This window comes from Pinus tabuliformis, chromosome 6 (genome assembly GCF_031772625.1).
Source record: "Pinus tabuliformis cultivar Carrire ecotype Pingquan chromosome 6, CPIR1, whole genome shotgun sequence".
In the NCBI taxonomy this organism is placed as follows: domain Eukaryota; kingdom Viridiplantae; phylum Streptophyta; class Pinopsida; order Pinales; family Pinaceae; genus Pinus; species Pinus tabuliformis.
The window spans coordinates 2,098,231,242-2,098,250,516 of NC_142292.1; the positions used below are offsets into that span (position 1 = coordinate 2,098,231,242).

Genomic DNA, 19,275 nt, shown 5'->3' on the forward strand with positions numbered 1-19,275 from the left:
TCAAGTGCAGAATGTGAGTCATAGAGTTCTTTCAACTTTTGTAAGGCTTCGAAAGCAGTTGAAAATGGCGAAATATGGCGACTCACCTCTTCACTTACAGATGCTGCGATTAATGCATAAGCTTTGCTGTTCTTATTTTCCCAAATGGCGAGCTCTTTGTCTGAGGTAGGCTGTTCTGGCTCTTTGTCTCCGTCTCCAATACACACACCTTTCCACAACTCATTGAAAATGAGGGTGTGCTTTATCATGCGGGACCACTCAGGATAGTTCTCTTTGCCAGTAAGAACTATTCCCACAATAGATATGATTGAATGCATACTGTAAAAAAAAACTTCTGCTGGCAAAAAAATCTGTGTACTGTAAAATCTGTGTACTGTTTTAAAAAAATACTTCTGCTGGCAAAATGTGCTTTTGATGTAAAAAAATCATAGGTCAGGTTCTTGTGCACACGATCATCAAAATATAAATAATCTTTTATATCCCAACCAACACATTAATCGATTTTTACAAGAGCTCAACCCATATGGTTATTGCAGCAGCATTCAACATTCTCCAAAAAACACACACAACCAGTGAGGCGGTGTGGGAAAACAGTATGGCTACCGGTGGAGAGGCAGCGCGCATGTATTAAAATGATGTATTAAAAAAAGTGTATTAAAACCATCCAAAAGCCACAAACCACAATTGCATACACTTATTCAAATACCTCCTGCGCATTTATGTATATTAAACACTGCCTTTTGGAGAAAACCTTTAAATATATATCAGTGTTATATATATCAAAACAATGGCTTTAAATATATATCAGTGTTATATATACCAAAAATACTGTGGCGCCAACATGTCAAAAATGGAGGAACCGCACCAAAACGGGATGGCTTCCACCACGCTTCTGCTGCGCAAGACCGTGAGCACCTCCACACCTTGTGTGTTAGCGATGCACCTTCAATCACAATGCCTCCCGCTCCAAGGCAGTAAGGTCTACACAGTAAAATCTGTGTACTGTAACTCCTGCCATACGCTGGCCCATTACAGTTTTCTATGGGAATATTACCACAGTTCAATGCAGCTCCAATCAAAGGTCAAATATAAGAAAGCATTAAAAGAAAACGCTTGTGAAAATAAATATGGATGGTGAAGAAGTAATTTTAGAGGAGGAGATCTATTCGTATCAAGCTCCGAGGACTGATGCAGATAGGGTAGTTGCCACCATATTCAACACCTCTATCGAGTCCCTGCCATCCATCCTTGCGTTGAAATCAGAGAAGAAGCGCGAGGGATACCAGAGCAGCAGCGTTCAACGTTCACACACTAGCGTTCAACGTTCACACACTAGGTCTCTTGACAGAGGGTGTAGATTTGAAAAACGTATATGACACTGCCTGGAGCAGGCTTCAGGCAACCAGGCAGAATATAGGCAGGAAACTGACACTAGGAGTTACACAAAAACTAATTTCGGGAGCTGGCTCTGATACCATGTCAGACCAGGCAGTAACTCCTCAAAACAATTTACATATATTTCTTCAGGTTGGTCTTTATTATATACATGAGGGAGAGACTGTTCACTTCATCTCTCGATGACTATTCATATTTCTTATTATTTATTTACATTAGTTACATTTATTCACCCAATCCTGATGATTAGGTGTCAACAGTAATAATCAAAACAATAATCAAATCAATAAGTCTAAACAAAAGTAAAGACATAAAGGAGCACCATAAATCGAAAAATACTTATCTTTAATGAGAGGTGATCATCTCCCTCTTGAACCAGCCTTCAAGAGCCATCATTGCCCATTTTCCATAAGAGAATGTTGCCTTCAATATTTCAACCGACTTTATCAGCAACTAGCCCTAATAGAAACTATCCCATCTAGGGCTTTATCAAATCTGTCACAACTACAAGTGCTTGTATATCTTCACATCAATCATCCTAGGGTTTCTAAATTGCATATCTCAAATATTTGTCTTAATCTAGGATTTCTTCCAAACCCTATTACTCCATCAAACCCTAATAAACAAATTGCCTAGGGTTACCTTCAAACCCTCGTATTCTTTTAGGTCTCTAGTGTCCACCATCTTCTCTTGCTTCCATCAATGGTGTCTTCATAGGGGTGATCTTCAATGACTTTTCTTCAAGCCAACTCTGATACCATATTAATTTTTCTTAGGGCTATACTGTTCTTTGCTTTGATAATTGCATTTCGTTATTTCCATATTAAATTCACCTCATAACAACTTAAACATTATTCAGATTTACTTCATTATTCAGCAACATATACAACTATGTAGAAAGAACAATATCATCATCAATGCAGTAGGAACATAAAAGAATAATAGAACAAAATCATTCACACATAGAGACACCAAGATTGGTCAAAGACCAGGGCAAAACCCACTATGGGGAAAAGCCTTTCAAATTATTCTTCTTATTAGATTGTCATTGAATGATTCAACAAAAGAGAGTACAACGATCCATATCTTTATCCATACAACTATCCAGCAAAATCAATTAAACAACATCCATGAAATGAACCCAACAATGCTTATACTCAAAACCCTGATTCAAAACCCTGTAACGAACTGTCAGCGGTCAACTGCCGAACACTGCGGTCAACGAGTGAAAGTTTCGGACAACTAAAAAACCAAATCCTAGACTCCAATCGCATGGAGAGAGTGTCATGCATGTGACTGAAACCCTCCAGTCGCATGAATAGGCATGCGAGCCAGCGACTACAGTCGAAACTGCCCTTTGACAAGCCTGTGGCTGTGACCCAAAACCCTAGAACGAGCTTCAGACCCTGTAATCTCAGACCTGTGCCAACCAATTTCCGCGAACTTGCCTCAAACCTATGCGAGCCAAACCAAGGAAGAGAATAGAAGAATGTCTCATGATGTTGTCCAAATGAGGTTGAGGTCACTTGTATTTATAGCCTTCCAAGGGTGTCCAATTTGCTTTAGGGCCGACCTGATCAAATATGCACATGTGGGCTTATAATTCAAAAATACACTTTCCCTTGTCCAAATTGAGCGCTTCAATAGTCAAAATTGGTCCTCTCGAAAAGAAGAATCTAGTCCCATGGTTGGAATTTGTCACTGAGCTGCCAAATTAACAAGGAAGACCCACCTTCAAACATACGATCATAACAGATGGGCGAGAGAGCATAATGGCTGGCTCAAATGGTGGAGATGGTGGCACATCGAGCTATCTAGTTGCTGCGAGGGGCTGCTGGCTGCCGGCTGAGGACCATCTAGGAGAAATTTTTTCTCCTATGGATATCACCCATAGGTGGTGGGTAACAAGCAACACTTATATGTGCTGCTAACTTGAGATAACGCTGAAGTTGTTAAGGGGTTTAACGTTTATATTGAAGATAATAGGACGGATTTATGACTGTAAATCTGTATTAATGCAGTGATTTCAGATCTGGTTTATGCATAAAAAGATTGCCTGAAAGGGCTGAAACTTGTTGGATTGTCTAGTGTATTGGGGTTGATGTGAAGTGAAATATTGTCCACTGTTTGCTGCTGTAATTTACATTTCAGCTCAGCCCTAAAACTGATAATTCATAGGGATTAGATCTGTGGAACCTTTAAACAGGTAAATTTATGAATTTGCAAAAGAAACTGCAAGTCATGAAATTTCTACAATATGACTCTAGATTAGCAACTGTTTTATAATGTTTATTTGCATCTCTTGCTGCACGATAATAATAATGTTTGCTCTATGCTATATTTTCGACCATTGCTTAAACTTTAATGACACCTTAAACACCTGATGTACTATGCATCACTTAATTTTGACATTCCATTTATGGATTTAATTGTTTTTCATTTCTTCAAATGAATGGTAGAATTCTTGTCTACATGATCGGTGAACTTGCTGAATGGGATTTGAACCATTATAGCTTCATATTATCTCTGTATATTCAAGTTTTTCTTTTCTTTGAAGATCTTAAATATACATTATGCACATTAAGCATCGCTGAATTGAACAATTGACTATATAAATGAATTTGGAGTTGAATAATCAATCTAAAAACATCTGTATTTTGTTTTTGGATGTAACTAGCAAACCAATTTATCTATATCTTTTAATGTTTGTTGTATTTGTTATATCTGTTCTAGATCAGAAGGCTAAGGATACAACAAAGAATAAAGAATGCTGAACTGGGCATTAGTAATAATGAGGTTGAAATTGAGATGCCTAATTTTCCATCGTTCATTCCCTTCCTTCCTCCTCTGGTGAGTCCAAGTTTGCCCTTAATATGACATTTTATTCTTATAGGCTATTTATCATACTATGTAAGAAGGCAATCCTCATACTAATTACGTCTAGAAATTAATGAGTGGTTAGGCAATTGTGAATTCTAACATACTTTCTTTTACAATTAGACATCGGAAAATTTGAAGCAGTATTATGCCACATGCTTTTTGCTTATCACCGGGATCATCATATTTGGTGGCCTCCTTGCTCCTACTGTAAGTATCTTTCATGTTAGAACATGTTCTAATGGATTCTATTACATTTAGTCAAGGATGATTATAAAACCAGTAAATTGAACTTTTTTTGATAAAAAATATATGGATTTAACATAATATATTGTTATTAACTTTTTTGTTTTGTTTTCAACCCAATTCATTCTACTTTGTCATAATCAAGTTTTCATTCATTCCTGACAAACTTAATTTATGAGTCTATGGGTGGTACAACTGTTTGTTCAGGGAGTCTCGTAACTCCCTCTCCACATTCTTCGAGGATTCAAACCAGAGATGTTTTGTTTTATATATGGCAGAGTCCCTTAGACTTGGATCTTACATCTTTCGGCCACCCCCCTGGCTGGACACTATTGAAAGGAGCACATCTTTCTTTTTGATGCTCCCAGTGGATATGGGCACCGAGAGATAGGCAAAGAGCAGTGCCATTTTATTTCCCAGATCCATTAGATCTTTGCCAGTGAGACCTTTGCTAAGTTACCAACTTGGATACTAGGATAGTTTATGCCAGACTAGAAGAAATCTGGGGTCTAATTTTTAAATGGAAATTTGGCTTCACATGCTTGCCTATTATTGGTAATTGATGTAGAAATTTTTGCATTTCAAGAGATTAATGCAAATGAAAAATTCTTGCTTTTTCCTAGAGGTTTCCCATATCTTAACTCTCAGCCTTATGGCTGGTATGAAATATATACAAAACAACAACAACAACAACAGACTATTTCAATACTGAACAACCCCAATCCACTGCAATTCAAAACATAAGTGACCAATGTGTTCTAATAAGTTTCAGCACTATAGTGTAATCTTATCATGCATATAACGTATGTGAAAAACACTTATGATAGTTGTATGTCATTTATCCAAGTAGCACTTGAGATCCAAAGTCCAAGATCAGTGCTAGCCAATGGGCAACTGAAGAAAGATATCTATGTCACCACATGAATCCTCTTCTGACTTTAGTCTGGCTCTTCTTTGGTACAATGGAGGTATCCCAAGGATATGAATACTAAGACTTAAGCAGTATGGGCTTGTTATAGCACATATTGGATAGGGTGTCTAAGGACCTGTTCATGACACTTTGTAGGATGACAACCACAGGCTTTGTATGCCCTAGTTTCAGATCTGGGGGTCACTTTGTCATTGTACAAGTTATTTTGTGTTACCTTCATTTTTCGTCTGACCCTTGGCTAATCAAGGGGGAACATGGCATTGTTATAGGATGGCTTAAGAATGTCATTTTCATGCTCCTTTGATCATTTCAACTTATCAGAATTATTGGTCAAGTATCATTGGTGAAGGATGCTTCATGACATATTTTGCATACTTATGTGGTTGCAGGTGCTACTCCATGATTGATTATTGAAGAAGAAATCTCCTATTTATTTATCTTGTGCTCATGATATTTTTGTCATTGTTTCTCTTAGTCATTTCATGGTGGGTTCAAGTCCTTTATTAGCTGTGGTGTCTTCTAGCTTGGTGGTATATTTCCTAGTGGTGTGTTTGTTGAAGTTTCTAAGTCTACCAGTTAGAAACCCTCCATGCACTTTACAGATTTATTCCTACCTACTTGTTCCGTTACTTAACAAGTTATTTACAATGTAAATATTGAAAATAAACACTAGTGCATGCTCAACATATCACAGATCATCAACTGAAGGAAACAGAAACAAGCAGACAAAATGACACCGTTATTTTTGGACCAATGTCCCCGGAAAAACTCAATGCGGGAAAACCGGTGCAACTATCTGAGGGTTTTCTTATCAAGCAATTTTAGAGTACAATTTGGGTGCCAAATCCAGCTTACCCAACAGAGAATGCCCTTGGCAGTAGTACCTCTCAGCCTGAGATAGATGTCCCGGCTGAAACCCTGGATAAACCCTCCCGCAACTCCTTAGCTCCAATATGCCCTAGAAACCCAAGCTCCAGCCTCTCTGGACTGCATCAACCTCTCTCTGCCCAGCGCTGGCCCTGTGTCACCCTGAATAGGCCTGCATTAGCCTCAGGAGGCCCTATGTCAGCGTTTTGGCCCTCTGCGTCAGCTACGCTAACCTCTCTGAAGCACTGCGCAGCTCCTGGCTGCCTTTGCGTGGCCCTGTGTGAGCCCTGGCTGCTACTGCGTCACTCTCTTTGGCTCCTGCGCTGATCTCCCGGCACTATCTCTACCTCTCTGTCTCTCTGTACTCACTACCCCTCAGCTGCAACTTCGATCACTGATTCTATCTCTCTTAGCAAACCCCGCTCTAGAGAATAGAATGACTGATCATCTGGTGTACTCTCCAAGTGACCGTCAAGCCTCCTCTTATACTTTTCTCGTTGACATATCAACGGCCGAGATTAAGTCCCTGATCAACGACTAAGATTAGATCTGGCTTGATCCATGTCTTTTGGACCATTCTAACACAGCGTTATATTAATCCACATTAATATTTTAATTTCCCTAAGTTTAGACTTAGGGACTCTATTAAAAATATTAATTATTTTAATATTTCTCAAACTGTTTAGAATCTTCCCAAACCCTTTCTGGGTATTGGAGATCTCATGTGCCCCAACTGCTCCACCAAATTTCGTGGCTAGAGCACATCTGATGCTACCCCAAATCAACAATGTTTAGATGCATGCCTACTTTCATTATCCATCCATCATTTAGCCTAGTTACTGATGGAAACTTAATTAAACTGAGAAGGGGGGGGGTGGTGAATCAATTCAGTTCATTCATGGACATTAAATTTCTTAATTGAAATATTGAATGGGCAGCATACACCATATGAACAACATATTTAAAATACAAACAGCATGTAACCATGTAAGCTACAACATAAAATCAACACACAAACATTACATATGGACACCAGATATATGTGAAAACCCATAAAGGGAGAAAACCACGACTTTGTTATTGTTGTGATGCAAAGGCAAGCTCCTAATCCCTTGTTACATCAGATTTTTTGTAGGCTCCAACCTACAAGAGGCTACTACCTCAATTTTTTTGCAAGCTACAACATGCAAGGAAGCTGAATTCCCATAAGTTTTCTGCAGGCTACAACCCACAGGGGGCTCCTACCTCAATAGGTTACAACCTGTTCTTTATCAAGCTACAACTTGAAAGGAGACTACAATCCCCTGATACATACAAGAAACATGCTAGGGTTGCGGGGGAGCGACTCTTCCCCTTCGAATTGCTCTCGGAGCGCGCTCCCGAAATTCTCTCCCGTCGCGATCACGCAAAAAAAAATTCGCTCCCTGTTTTTTTCACAAAATTTTTGTCACAAAGATATTCCAAACACATTTTTTTCAAAGAAATAATAATTTTTTAGTGGGACAACCTATTGAACAAGCCTATGGCCCTAGTATTGATATGCAATTCATGGTAATGTTAAATTCTTGAAGTAAAAGTGACATTCTCCTTTATCTTTCATTTTCATCCTTCTACTTAAATTTTTAACATTACCATGAAATGACTCTGGATGTTTGAGAGTGGTTCCAATCTCATTGGATTTCATATGGAGAAAGTAGAATTTTAGATCTCATTCAAAATCCAGCAGACTTATCAGTTTTTCAGGATTCTAGGATTGGGGGGATTGCAATATTTCCATTGGATTTTGTCATGTACTAGGGTATGGGACTCGTATTTAATCAAGAGCACCAAGCCCTCTATGTACCTTGATGTTAGTGACATTGGTTGTCGAACTCCTCTATCATGACCCTACTAAAAATGTACCCATCACTCAAACAAAATCTTGACTTGACATGCTACATTTTTTCTATCTTATGCAGTGTTGCGGGGGAGCGCCCTCGATCTCGCTCCCAATCTGCGCTCTGGGTGGGAGCGTGCTCACGTAAAAACAATTTGCGCTCCTTGCCTATTTCTGGAGCGAAGCAGGGAGCGTTGCTCCCATCGCTCTGGGAGCGATTTTTATAGCCCGGGAGCGGTCAGGGAGCGATCGCTCCCGACTGCTCCCGGGCTATAAAAATCGCTCCCTGACCCCTCCCGGGTTATAAAAATCGCTCCTGGAGCGACGAAAACGACTGCCGGGAGCGGACCGCGCGGAAAAAAAATCGGTTGCACTCCATGAACTTCATCTTGTGGCTGATCCACGTCCTGAAGCTCATCCTTAGGAACTAATAGCTCCTCATCTGCATGCAAGTGTGGCTCCCTCTCAAGCGAACACTTCATGGCTTTCTCCTCCTGAAATTTGATATCCCGTCGCACAATAGTGTTGCGACTGTCTGGAAAATACACACGATAGTTGTGGGGCGTATCAGTGTACCCCACAAATATCCCAACCTCTGCGGTTGGCTCCAGCTTCTTCTTGGAATCCTTCGTCAAATGCATGTAAACGTTACAACCAAAAATCCTCAAATGGAAAATATCAGGCCTCTTACCAGAATAAGCCTCCTCGGGTGTACTCATGCCAAGTATCCTGTGAGGACAACGGTTCTGCACATATACTACAGTATTGCATGCCTCCGCTCACAAGTGAAGGGGTAGGCCCTGATCATGCAACATCGCCCGTGCAACACCCACGATCGTTCTGTTCTTCCGCTCAACAATCCCGTTCTGCTGTGGGTTATGGGGAGCTATGAGCTCTCTTCGAATCCCTTCTGCGTTGCAGAAGTCCTTGAACTCGCCAGAGATGAATTCACCACCATTGTCGCTCCTAAGAGCCTTCACCTTCTTCCCCGATTCCTTCTCGACCAGTGCTTTGAACTCACAGAACTTTGAGTATGTCTCGCTCTTCTTCTGCATGAAGAAGATCCAGCACTTCCAAGAGAAATCATCAACAAAGATCACATAGTACCTGTGCTTTGTTGTCGAAGCTACTGAGTTCCCAAAGTACACCCCTTGCACTGATCTGACTGCGCAAGAGTGCCTTTAGGAAGCCCAGTAGAAATCTGCTGCAGTATCTTCAAGGCTCCATGGTGAAGGTGGCCCAATCTCCTGTGCCACAGCTCGCCATCATCCCGGCTCACCAATCCTTCTGCCTTGCATGCCATTGCTACGCAGCCATCTACATGCAATTGATAAAGGTTCCTGACTCAAACCCCTATCTTCCGGGTTTCTCCAGTTGTCTTACTGCGCAGGAAAGCCTTTCCCTCGCTGAAAACAACATCATATCCCTTGTCTTCTAACATCGCCACAGAGATAAGATTCTTCTTCAATCCTGGAACATGCATCACTTCCTTTAATACGAAGGGTTTACCAGACTCCCTCTCAAAGGAAATGGTACCGATACCGATCGCATTGTATCTACCATCATCGCCCATCTCGATGTGCACTCCAAGATCTTTCTCATCCAGATCAGAAAACAAATCTCGATCTCCTGTCATGTGAAAAGACGCACCACTGTCCAAGAACCATACCGATCCCATCACACTTGATACCAAGCATGCGATCAACGAAAAATCCAGCTCAAACTGCGAGGCTAAGGCCTCTCCTGCTGCAGATCCAGCAGCTTGCTTATTTTTCTTCTTCCGCGGACAATTTGTGGCATAATGTCTGTGCTGGTGACAGTGTGTTGTCGCACAGATTGTCACGACAACGCTCAGACCGGGGGCTGTCACCCTGATCCCCGATCTCTTCGTTTAAGCCTGTCTCCCGCGGCTAAGGGGGGTAGACCCTATGGGAAAATGATGACCAACTGGGGACCAATTGGGTTTGGGAGACACGAGGGAAAACAAGCACTTGATTGATTTTAGGAGTTAATGTACCAGTGCCTTATGGAGTTAATGATTAAACGATTGTTTATCGAAAGCTACAGAAATATGAACTTTATAATTCCATGATTAACAATCATTTACCATCAAACATCTCAAACAAAGTTTAACTTTTACCAAATGTGAGATAATCAATAAATGCTCAATGGCTTAATGATACTCCAGCAATTAAAATTCGAAAGATTAAGTGCTTTTTAAATAACCACATAATTTTAACCAGAGATCACATTCATATAGGTAATCTTTGAATGATCATTCAAACATATTTAACGACATGAAAACATTAATCCCACATCAAAATTTTAGCCTCAGCAGAAAAGATATATGACAAATCACTGAGCCAAGACTGAAACTGGCAAAAAATTTCCAAAATATTTTTATACTTTTCAAATAAAACAAGACTAAAGACTAAATGAAACTTTAAATCAAAAATCTAAATAATACTAAAATCTAAACTAAATTAAAAGAAACATATTTTTTTTGTATTTTTATTTTTAAAATACTATTAAAATCAAAATTCAAACAAATCTACAATCTAACTAAAACTAAGATCTAATCTAAAATAAAAAAAAGGAAACTTTTTTATGCTTTTATGATTTTATTTTATTATTATTATTATTATATATTTTTTTTGTTTATTATATATATATGTATTTTTTATGACTTTTATATTTTATGAAATAAAACTAAAATTAGAATCTAAACTAAATTCTAACTAAAACATACCCGATCTATATAAAATGAAACCATATAGGATCTAAATAAAAGAAAACTTTTTTATGGTTTTTTTATTCTTTTATTTTTTATTTAATATAAAGTCAAAGTGAAAGAAAATAAGCTAAATCAAAACCTTTATTTCATTTTATATTTTTTATTTTTGATAAAGTCGTAAGTTAAAAGTTAATGAAATGATAATACATACATTACCCCAAATAAAACAAACCTAACAAAAAACCTAAGCTAACAAAAATACAAACGATGAAAGGAATTAACCCTAGGCCAAAGGAAAAATCAAAAAATGGAAAATCAAAACGTGACCCAAATACTCATACGCTGAAAAAAAAGAGTTTGTTGTTTGTATGCAGGTGTGCGTGTGCAGGAACAACAACGGCTGAGGGAGCTGCGTGGGGAGCGATAGCAGAAAAAAATGGACGCAATAGCTGGACGATGCCAGAAGAGGGAGAATGCTGCAGCGTGAAAAAGGGAATGCGAGAGGATTAGCTGCGCGTGGGAGAGAAAGCAATGGACGCAGCGTAGAGATTTCCTTTTTTTTTGGTTGCAGGTTACGTGAATAAAAAAAAAGGGGCTGCGTATGTTTGCTTTTGCAGGTTCTGGAGCAGTGAGATTGTTCGATGCAGGAGCTAGAGCGTTAATGTGGCAGCGGGGTTTGAGGAAGGGAGTGCTAGGATGATGAACGCAGAGGACGCAGGAGAAGGAAAAAAAAAACGTGTGAACTGGAGTTGAATGTGAAGAACACAAAGATGTAATAGAATGGCCAGTACTGCAGCTTGAACAGTGCACACTGAAACAAAATTTCAAAATCCTTCTGCATAAAAGAAACCCTCCAGGCAGCAGCAGAAAAAAGCTTGAATTTCTTTAGAAATTGTAAAAAAAAAATTAAATCAATCCGCTTCAGATTGCCTGGATGAAACCCTGAAATATTTTTTAAAACCTGTACCTGCATCCTGCAAAAGAAAATAAAAGCCAAAATAATATGTGCAAAAAAAATGAAACTGAAAACCCTAACTAAATAATTACAACATTTACAGATTTTCGACTCTTAATCAGCCAAATTTGTCAATAATCACAGTAATATTATCAGAATTTAATTTTAATGTGAGATACTTAAAAAAACCCTACATGCATTCATAAAAAATTTCAGATGATAAGCCCAGGATTAAAAACTAGCTAGGCTCTTTCAGAAAACACAATCCGGGAGTTGGCTGGTTCAGCCGAGAACTTCCCCTAACGCCCGGTAAACTCAAAACTAAGATTTCCTGCACAACTTAAAATCAACCATTAGCATAGAGGGAGAAAACAATAGTGAAACCCAGATCAAATGGAGATACCTGCCATTATATTTCAGAATCTAAACTATCATTCAAACCCCAAAGATCAGACAAGATACCTGTGCCTAAATCTATCTTCATCAAGCTATATCAATGGCTGAAAATAAAATTATGCAGAAAAATAAATCATCTTACAGCACTTTCAGAAGAGTAACACCAGCAAGATTTTTAACCCCAAAGTCTTTCTTTATTGCACAAAAAAAATTGACTACAAGAGAGCTTTCTTTAGCACCAGACTCTCAGATCTAATCTGATCTCAAATGACCCCTAGCACCCTATTTAAAGGAAAAATTCCCAACAGCTAGTTCGAGTGATCCATGTCAAACTAATCTCAACCGTCGATGAGGATCAATATTTTTTTTAATCTCATCCGTCAAATTTTTAAATGCATTTTAATATATTAAAAAATTAAAATTCTGCATTTATTTACTCAAAAATTTGACTTATTATTATTTTATTATTTTTTAATTAATTAATTTATTTTATTTTTTATTTTTTAAATTTTATTATTATTTTTATCTATTTTTTAATTAATTATTTTTTATTTTTATTTTTATTTTTTATTTTTAGATCCTCGAACTTAACTTTTGGAAAAATCACCTAGGACCTAGGACTTAGGACTTATGAGGGGATTAAAACATTTTCTAACCCTCAAGACACTTTACATCATGACTTTGACAATTCTACATCTCAAAGGGGAAAACCCATTTGACATAGACCCTCATAGACCACCCAGTTCTGCGACCAAATATAATCTAGCAGATCAACACACTAGGATTCCTCTAAGATTCTAATGACAAAATTCATTTCAGCTTTGGGGTTAGGCTGAAGGAAAACTCTGCCGATCATGGATCGGTGAGACAAAAAACCTTCCGGAACGTAGATTATCACTAGAAAATTAGGTCCACCTAGGCAATTTACATACATGACTCAACTCTGCTAAGATTATTTACAATTCATACATGCAGACTGGGTTTACAACATAAATTGATCAAGTCAGCGATGATTGTCGAATGGCACAGACACGTCAATCAAGCGCTATCCCTTTTGCGAAGAAAGGGGGTGTACTGCTATGGGATGTTGACACGTAGTGGTCAACATCTGGCTCCACTTGGGGACACGTTGCTGCACTGCAGGAATGTGAGAATCCAGAATCTTCATCCACGCAATACACAATAAAACATAAGTAGCGTCCATCCAAAAATCATCATATAACATTAAGCACATGAAAGGTATAAGCTCTTCATTAACTATCTGGAAAAGTAAATCTAATCCTAAAACATAAATGAAATGCTGAAATGTCAAGGAGTAGGGTTAGAAATACAATACAAAGGATGCCCCATGGCATCAGATGTGTTCAATATAGTGTATACTGAGCATTTGCCTGCTTTCAGGCAAATCTGTCGGCTGCTTGTTGGATGTGCCATGTCCAATTCTGCATATGGTAGGACTCTTTCCTATCCGAAAATCAAGCTGCTCGCGACCGTCTGATGCATCAAATCTTCTTCTCATTTTCTTCCTCTTGCGCTTTTTCTTCCTGGCAGGCTGTATCACTGATGACGTGGAACTTTCTGCTTCAAAGCTCTCAGATGAAGTATGTAAGATATGCGTGACATGTCTTTCTTCATTCTGCATCTGCCTCGTCAAGGCTGATGGACCAATCTCACAGGTGCCATGAGTTATAACTTGATCTTCTATCACTGGTGGATTAACTGTGTGAGCATTAACCTTATTATTAATTTCCTTTTTATCCAGGTCACCTTCATTTATCCACTTTTCAATGGAACAAAGGACCTCATAATAAGATGGAGCTTGTTGCAACAGATAAGGAGGCTCCTGATCTAGTGAAGTTCCCTGGTTTCCTTCATCCTCTGACCATTGTTGAAATTTCTGAACCTGTATTTTAATGGCATCTATTTGACTAGAGTGTTCAACCTTTATAGCACTGATTTCCTTGGTATGGTCTTCTTCCATGGTCAATAACTTTTTCTGAAGACATATCTGATTAGCTTCCATTTCTTTTACTTTATCGTCTTTTTCCTTTATGGTCATCAAGCAATGCTGCATAGAGTTTATCTCTTCCTTATGATTTCCTTGCATGGTAGCTAACTGATTATTATGATCGAATGTCATGATAGTCATTTCTTCATCCATAGTTAACAACTTGTCTTGCATAGAATTGATTTCCCTATCATGATTAGCTTTCATGGTCATCATATTTTCCTCTAAGCCTGATAACTTGCTTTGCATAAAGCTAATTTCTGTGTCATGATTAGTCTTCATGGCCTCAATTTCCTTAGCATGCTGATTTTGCATGACCTCCATCTCCCTATTACGTTTTTCCAGGTGGTGCATAAAGTTCTCACATCATTGGTGTAATTAGTTTGATTGATCTCCATATTTTTTACCAGCAACATTAGTTCTTGTATAATTTGCTTTTGATCTTCCTTTTCATTGTCATTTGTCCCTGCTTTTCCACTATCATGAATTTGATCTGCAATGGTACAGGTGGATTGCACATTCTGATATGAAGAATTGTCTTGGAATCTTTCGCCGACAACTGGACCTTTTATAAGATTACTTTCATTCTGTTGCACAATTTTAGGGGCACAAGGCGAGCTATCTGGATCACCATATCTATCTTTAAAAGCATTGACAATGTCTTGTAAAGAAGTGAAAGAATCCTTAGGACAATTGTTAAACCAATTCAAAGCATCACCCTCTAAAGAAAAGACAAAAAGACGCATTTTAACATCTTCATGATTATACTGAGGGGGTCTACAATATATGATCATTATACGAGTAAACAAGCCTAGATGTTTTTTAACAGCGACTGAATCACCACTTGAGAACAAAGGTAATTTAGAAATGGCCACTTCCGGAATATCATGGAGATCATTAGTAAAATGACATGGTTTAAACGAATAATCCATGATAAACAACGAGGGACCAAATGGATGATAAAAAGAGATATCTGCTCAAGAAAATCAAGAGATGAAAGAAGTGGAGTCGCCACTTGAACGATGAATCTAATTCTAGGATCCGAAAAGCAACCAACAAGCAGATATGAGGGAGGCTTCTTGTCAGGGAAAAAATAAATGAAAAGAAATGGAGTCGCCACCCAAACAAGAAATGAATCGAAGAGTAGTTGTTGATAAGGTGATGAAAAGATCCAAATAATGCCAAAAAATGTTGAATATGCCAACTCAGATGAGAGATGAGAAAGATGAAAGAATGATGAGAAATGAGAAGATGAATGTCGCTGAAACGCCAGGGACAGAAAAACTCTATCCCCGACAACGGTGCCAAAAAATGTTGTCGCACAGATTGTCACGACAACGCTTAGACTGGGGGCTGTCACCCTGATCCCCAATCTCTCCGTTTAAGCCTGTCTCCCGCGGCTAAGGGGGGTAGACCCTATGGGAAAATGATGACCAACTGGGGACCAGTTGGGTTTGCGAGACACGAGGGAAAACAAGCACTTGATTGATTTTAGGAGTTAATGTACCAGTGCCTTATGGAGTTAATGATTAAACGATTGTTTATCGAAAGCTGCAGAAATATGAACTTTATAATTCCATGATTAACAATCATTTACCATCAAACATCTCAAGCAAAGTTTAACTTTTACCAAATGTGAGATAATCAATAAATGCTCAATGGCTTAATGATATTCCAGCAATTAAAATTCGAAAGATTAAGTGCTTTTTAAATAACCACATAATTTTGACCAGAGATCACATTCATATAGCTAATCTTTGAATGATCATTCAAGCATATTTAACGACATGAAAACATCAATCCCACATCAAAATTTTAGCCTCAGCAGAAAAGATATATGACAAATCCCTGAGCCAAGACTGAAACTGGCAAAAAATTTCCAAAATATTTTTATACTTTTCAAATAAAACAAGACTAAAGACTAAATGAAACTTTAAATCAAAAATCTAAATAATACTAAAATCTAAACTAAATTAAAAGAAACATTTTTTTTTGTATTTTTATTTTTTAAAATACTATTAAAATCAAAATTAAAACAAATCTACAATCTAACTAAAACTAAGATCTAATCTAAAATAAAAAAGGGGAAACTTTTTTATGCTTTTATGATTTTATTATTATTATTATTATATATATATTTTTGTTTATTATATATGTATGTTTTATGACTTTTATATTTTATGAAATAAAACTAAAATTAGAATCTAAACTAAATTCTAACTAAAACATACCTGATCTATATAAAATGAAACCATATAAGATCTAAATAAAAGAAAACTTTTTTATGGTTTTTTTATTCTTTTATTTTTTATTTAATATAAAGTCAAAGTGAAAGAAAATAAGCTAAATCAAAACCTTTATTTCATTTAAATTTTATATTTTTGATAAAGTCGTAAGTTAAAAGTTAATGAAATGATAATACATACGTTACCCCAAATAAAACAAACCTAACAAAAAACCTAAGCTAACGAAAATACAAACGATGAAAGGAATTAACCCTAGGCCAAAGGAAAAATAAAACAATGGAAAATCAAAATGTGACCCAAATACTCATACGGTGAAAAAAAAAGAGTTTATTGTTTGTATGCAGGTGTGCGTGTGCAGGAACAACAGCTGCTGAGGGAGCTGCGTGGGGAGCGATAGCAGAAAAAAAATGGACGCAATAGCTGGACGATGCCAGAGGAGGGAGAATGCTGCAGCGTGAAAAAGGGAATGCGAGAGGATTAGCTGCACATGGGAGAGAAAGCAATGGACGCAGCGTGGAGATTTCCTTTTTTTTTTTTTGGTTGCAGGTTACGTAAATAAAAAAAAGGGGCTGCGTATGTTTGCTTTTGCAGGTTCTGGAGCAGTGAGATTGTTCGATGCAGGAGCTGGAGCGTTAATGTGGTAGCGGGGTTTGAGGAAGGGAGTGCTAGGATGATGAACGCAGAGGACGCAGGAGAAGGAAAAAAAAATGTGTGAACTGGAGTTGAATGTGAAGAACACAAAGATGTAATAAAATGGCTAGCACTGCAGCTTGAACAGTGCACACTGAAACAAAATTTCAAAATCCTTCTGCATAAAAGAAACCCTCTAGGCAGCAGCAAAAAACCCTTGAATTTCTTCAGAAATTGTAAAAAAAAATTTAAATCAATCCGCTTCAGGTTGCCTGGATGAAACCCTGGAATATTTTTTAAAACCTGTACCTGCAACCTGCAAAAGAAAAGAAAACCCAAAATAATATGTGCAAAAAAAACGAAACTGAAAACCCTAACTAAATAATTACAACATTTACAGATTTTCGACTCTTAAGCAGCCAGATTTGTCAATAATCACAGTAATATTATCAGAATTTAATTTTAATGTGAGATACTTCAGAAAACCCTGCATGCATTCATAAAAAATTTCAGATGATAAATCCGAGATTAAAAACTAGCTAGGTTCTTTCAGAAAACACAATCCGGGAGTTGGCTGGTTCAGCTGAGAACTTCCCCTAACGCCCGGTAAACTCAAAACTAAGATTTCCTGCACAACTTAAAATCAACCATTAGCATAGAGGGAGAAAACAATAGTGAAACCTAGATCAAATGGAGATACCTGCCATTATATTTCAGAATCCAAACTATCATTCAAACCCCAAAGATTAGAGAAGATACCTGTGCCTAAATCTATCTTCATCAAGCTATATCAATGGCTGAAAATAAAATTATGCAGAAAAATAAATCATCTTACAACACTTTCAGAAGAGTAACACCAGCAAGATTTTTAACCCCAAAGTCTTTTTTTATTGCACAAAAAAAATTGACTACAAGAGAGCTTTCTTTAGCACCAGACTCTCAGATCTAATCTGATCTCAAATGACCCCTAGCACCCTATTTAAAGGAAAAATTCCCAACAGCTAGTTCGAGTGATCCATGTCAAACTAATCTCGACCGTCGATGAGGATCAAGATTTCTTTTAATCTCATCCGTTGAATTTTTAAATGCATTTTAATATATTAAAAAATTAAAATTCTGCATTTATTTACTCAAAAATTTGACTTATTATTATTTTATTATTTTTTAAATTTTATTTTTTATTTTTTAATTATTTTTAAAATTTTATTATTATTTTTATCTATTTTTTAATTAATTAATTTTTTTTATTTTAATTTTTAATTTTTATTTTTGGATCCTCGAACTTAGCGTTTGGAAAAATCACCTAGGACCTAGGACTTAAGACTTATGAGGGGATTAAAACATTTTTTAACCCTCAAGACACTTTACATCATGACTTTTACAATTCTACATCTCAAAGGGGAAAACCCATTTGACATAGACCCTCATAGACCACCCAGTTCTGCGACCAAATATAATCTAGGAGATCAACACACTAGGACTCCTCTAAGATTCTAATGACAAAATTCATTCCGGCTTTGTGGTTATGCTGAAGGAAAACTTTGCCGATCATGGATCGGTGAGACAAAAAACCTTCTGAAACTTAGATTATCACTAGAAAATTAGGTCCACCTAGGCAATTTACATACATGACTCAACTCTGCTAAGATTATTTACAATTAACACATGCAAACTGGGTTTACAACATAAATCGATCAAGTCAAAGATGACTGTCGAATGGCACGGACACGTCAGTCAAGCGCTATCCCTTTTGCGAAGAAAAGGGGGTGTACTGCTATGGGAAGTTGACACGTAGTGGTTAACACAGTGAAAGCACTTCACCTTGGATATGTCCTGCTTCTTGCCTTTCGCACCGGAATGAGAAGCTTTCTTGTTCTTCCCCTTCTTTGCTTTGGCAACCAAAGCGCAATTTTCTTCATTAGATGCCTTTGATGAAGATCCGTCCCTAGTATTCCGCCTGATCTCCTCTTGCACAAGATCTGACCAAAGTCTCTCCCATCCTGGCAATTTCTCCCGACCATTGACAGAGTCCTGATAGGAATGCCAACTCTTCGGAAGACTAAGGAGAGCCAAGCTCACCAAGTCCTCATCATCGACAGTCACCCTCACACTTC

General features: G+C 37.6%; 1 protein-coding gene across 1 annotated transcript in view; it reads left to right on the forward strand.

Annotated features, from left to right (window-relative positions):
* LOC149267635 (protein ORANGE, chloroplastic-like) overlaps positions 1 to 19,275 on the forward strand; it is a 440,170-nt gene that overhangs the window by 63,599 nt on the left and 357,296 nt on the right. Inside the window, exons 3-4 of the mRNA XM_089433757.1 lie at positions 4,129 to 4,245; positions 4,396 to 4,482. Coding sequence (XP_089289883.1) covers positions 4,129 to 4,245; positions 4,396 to 4,482 — 204 coding nt within the window. The remainder of the gene's footprint in view (positions 1 to 4,128; positions 4,246 to 4,395; positions 4,483 to 19,275) is intronic.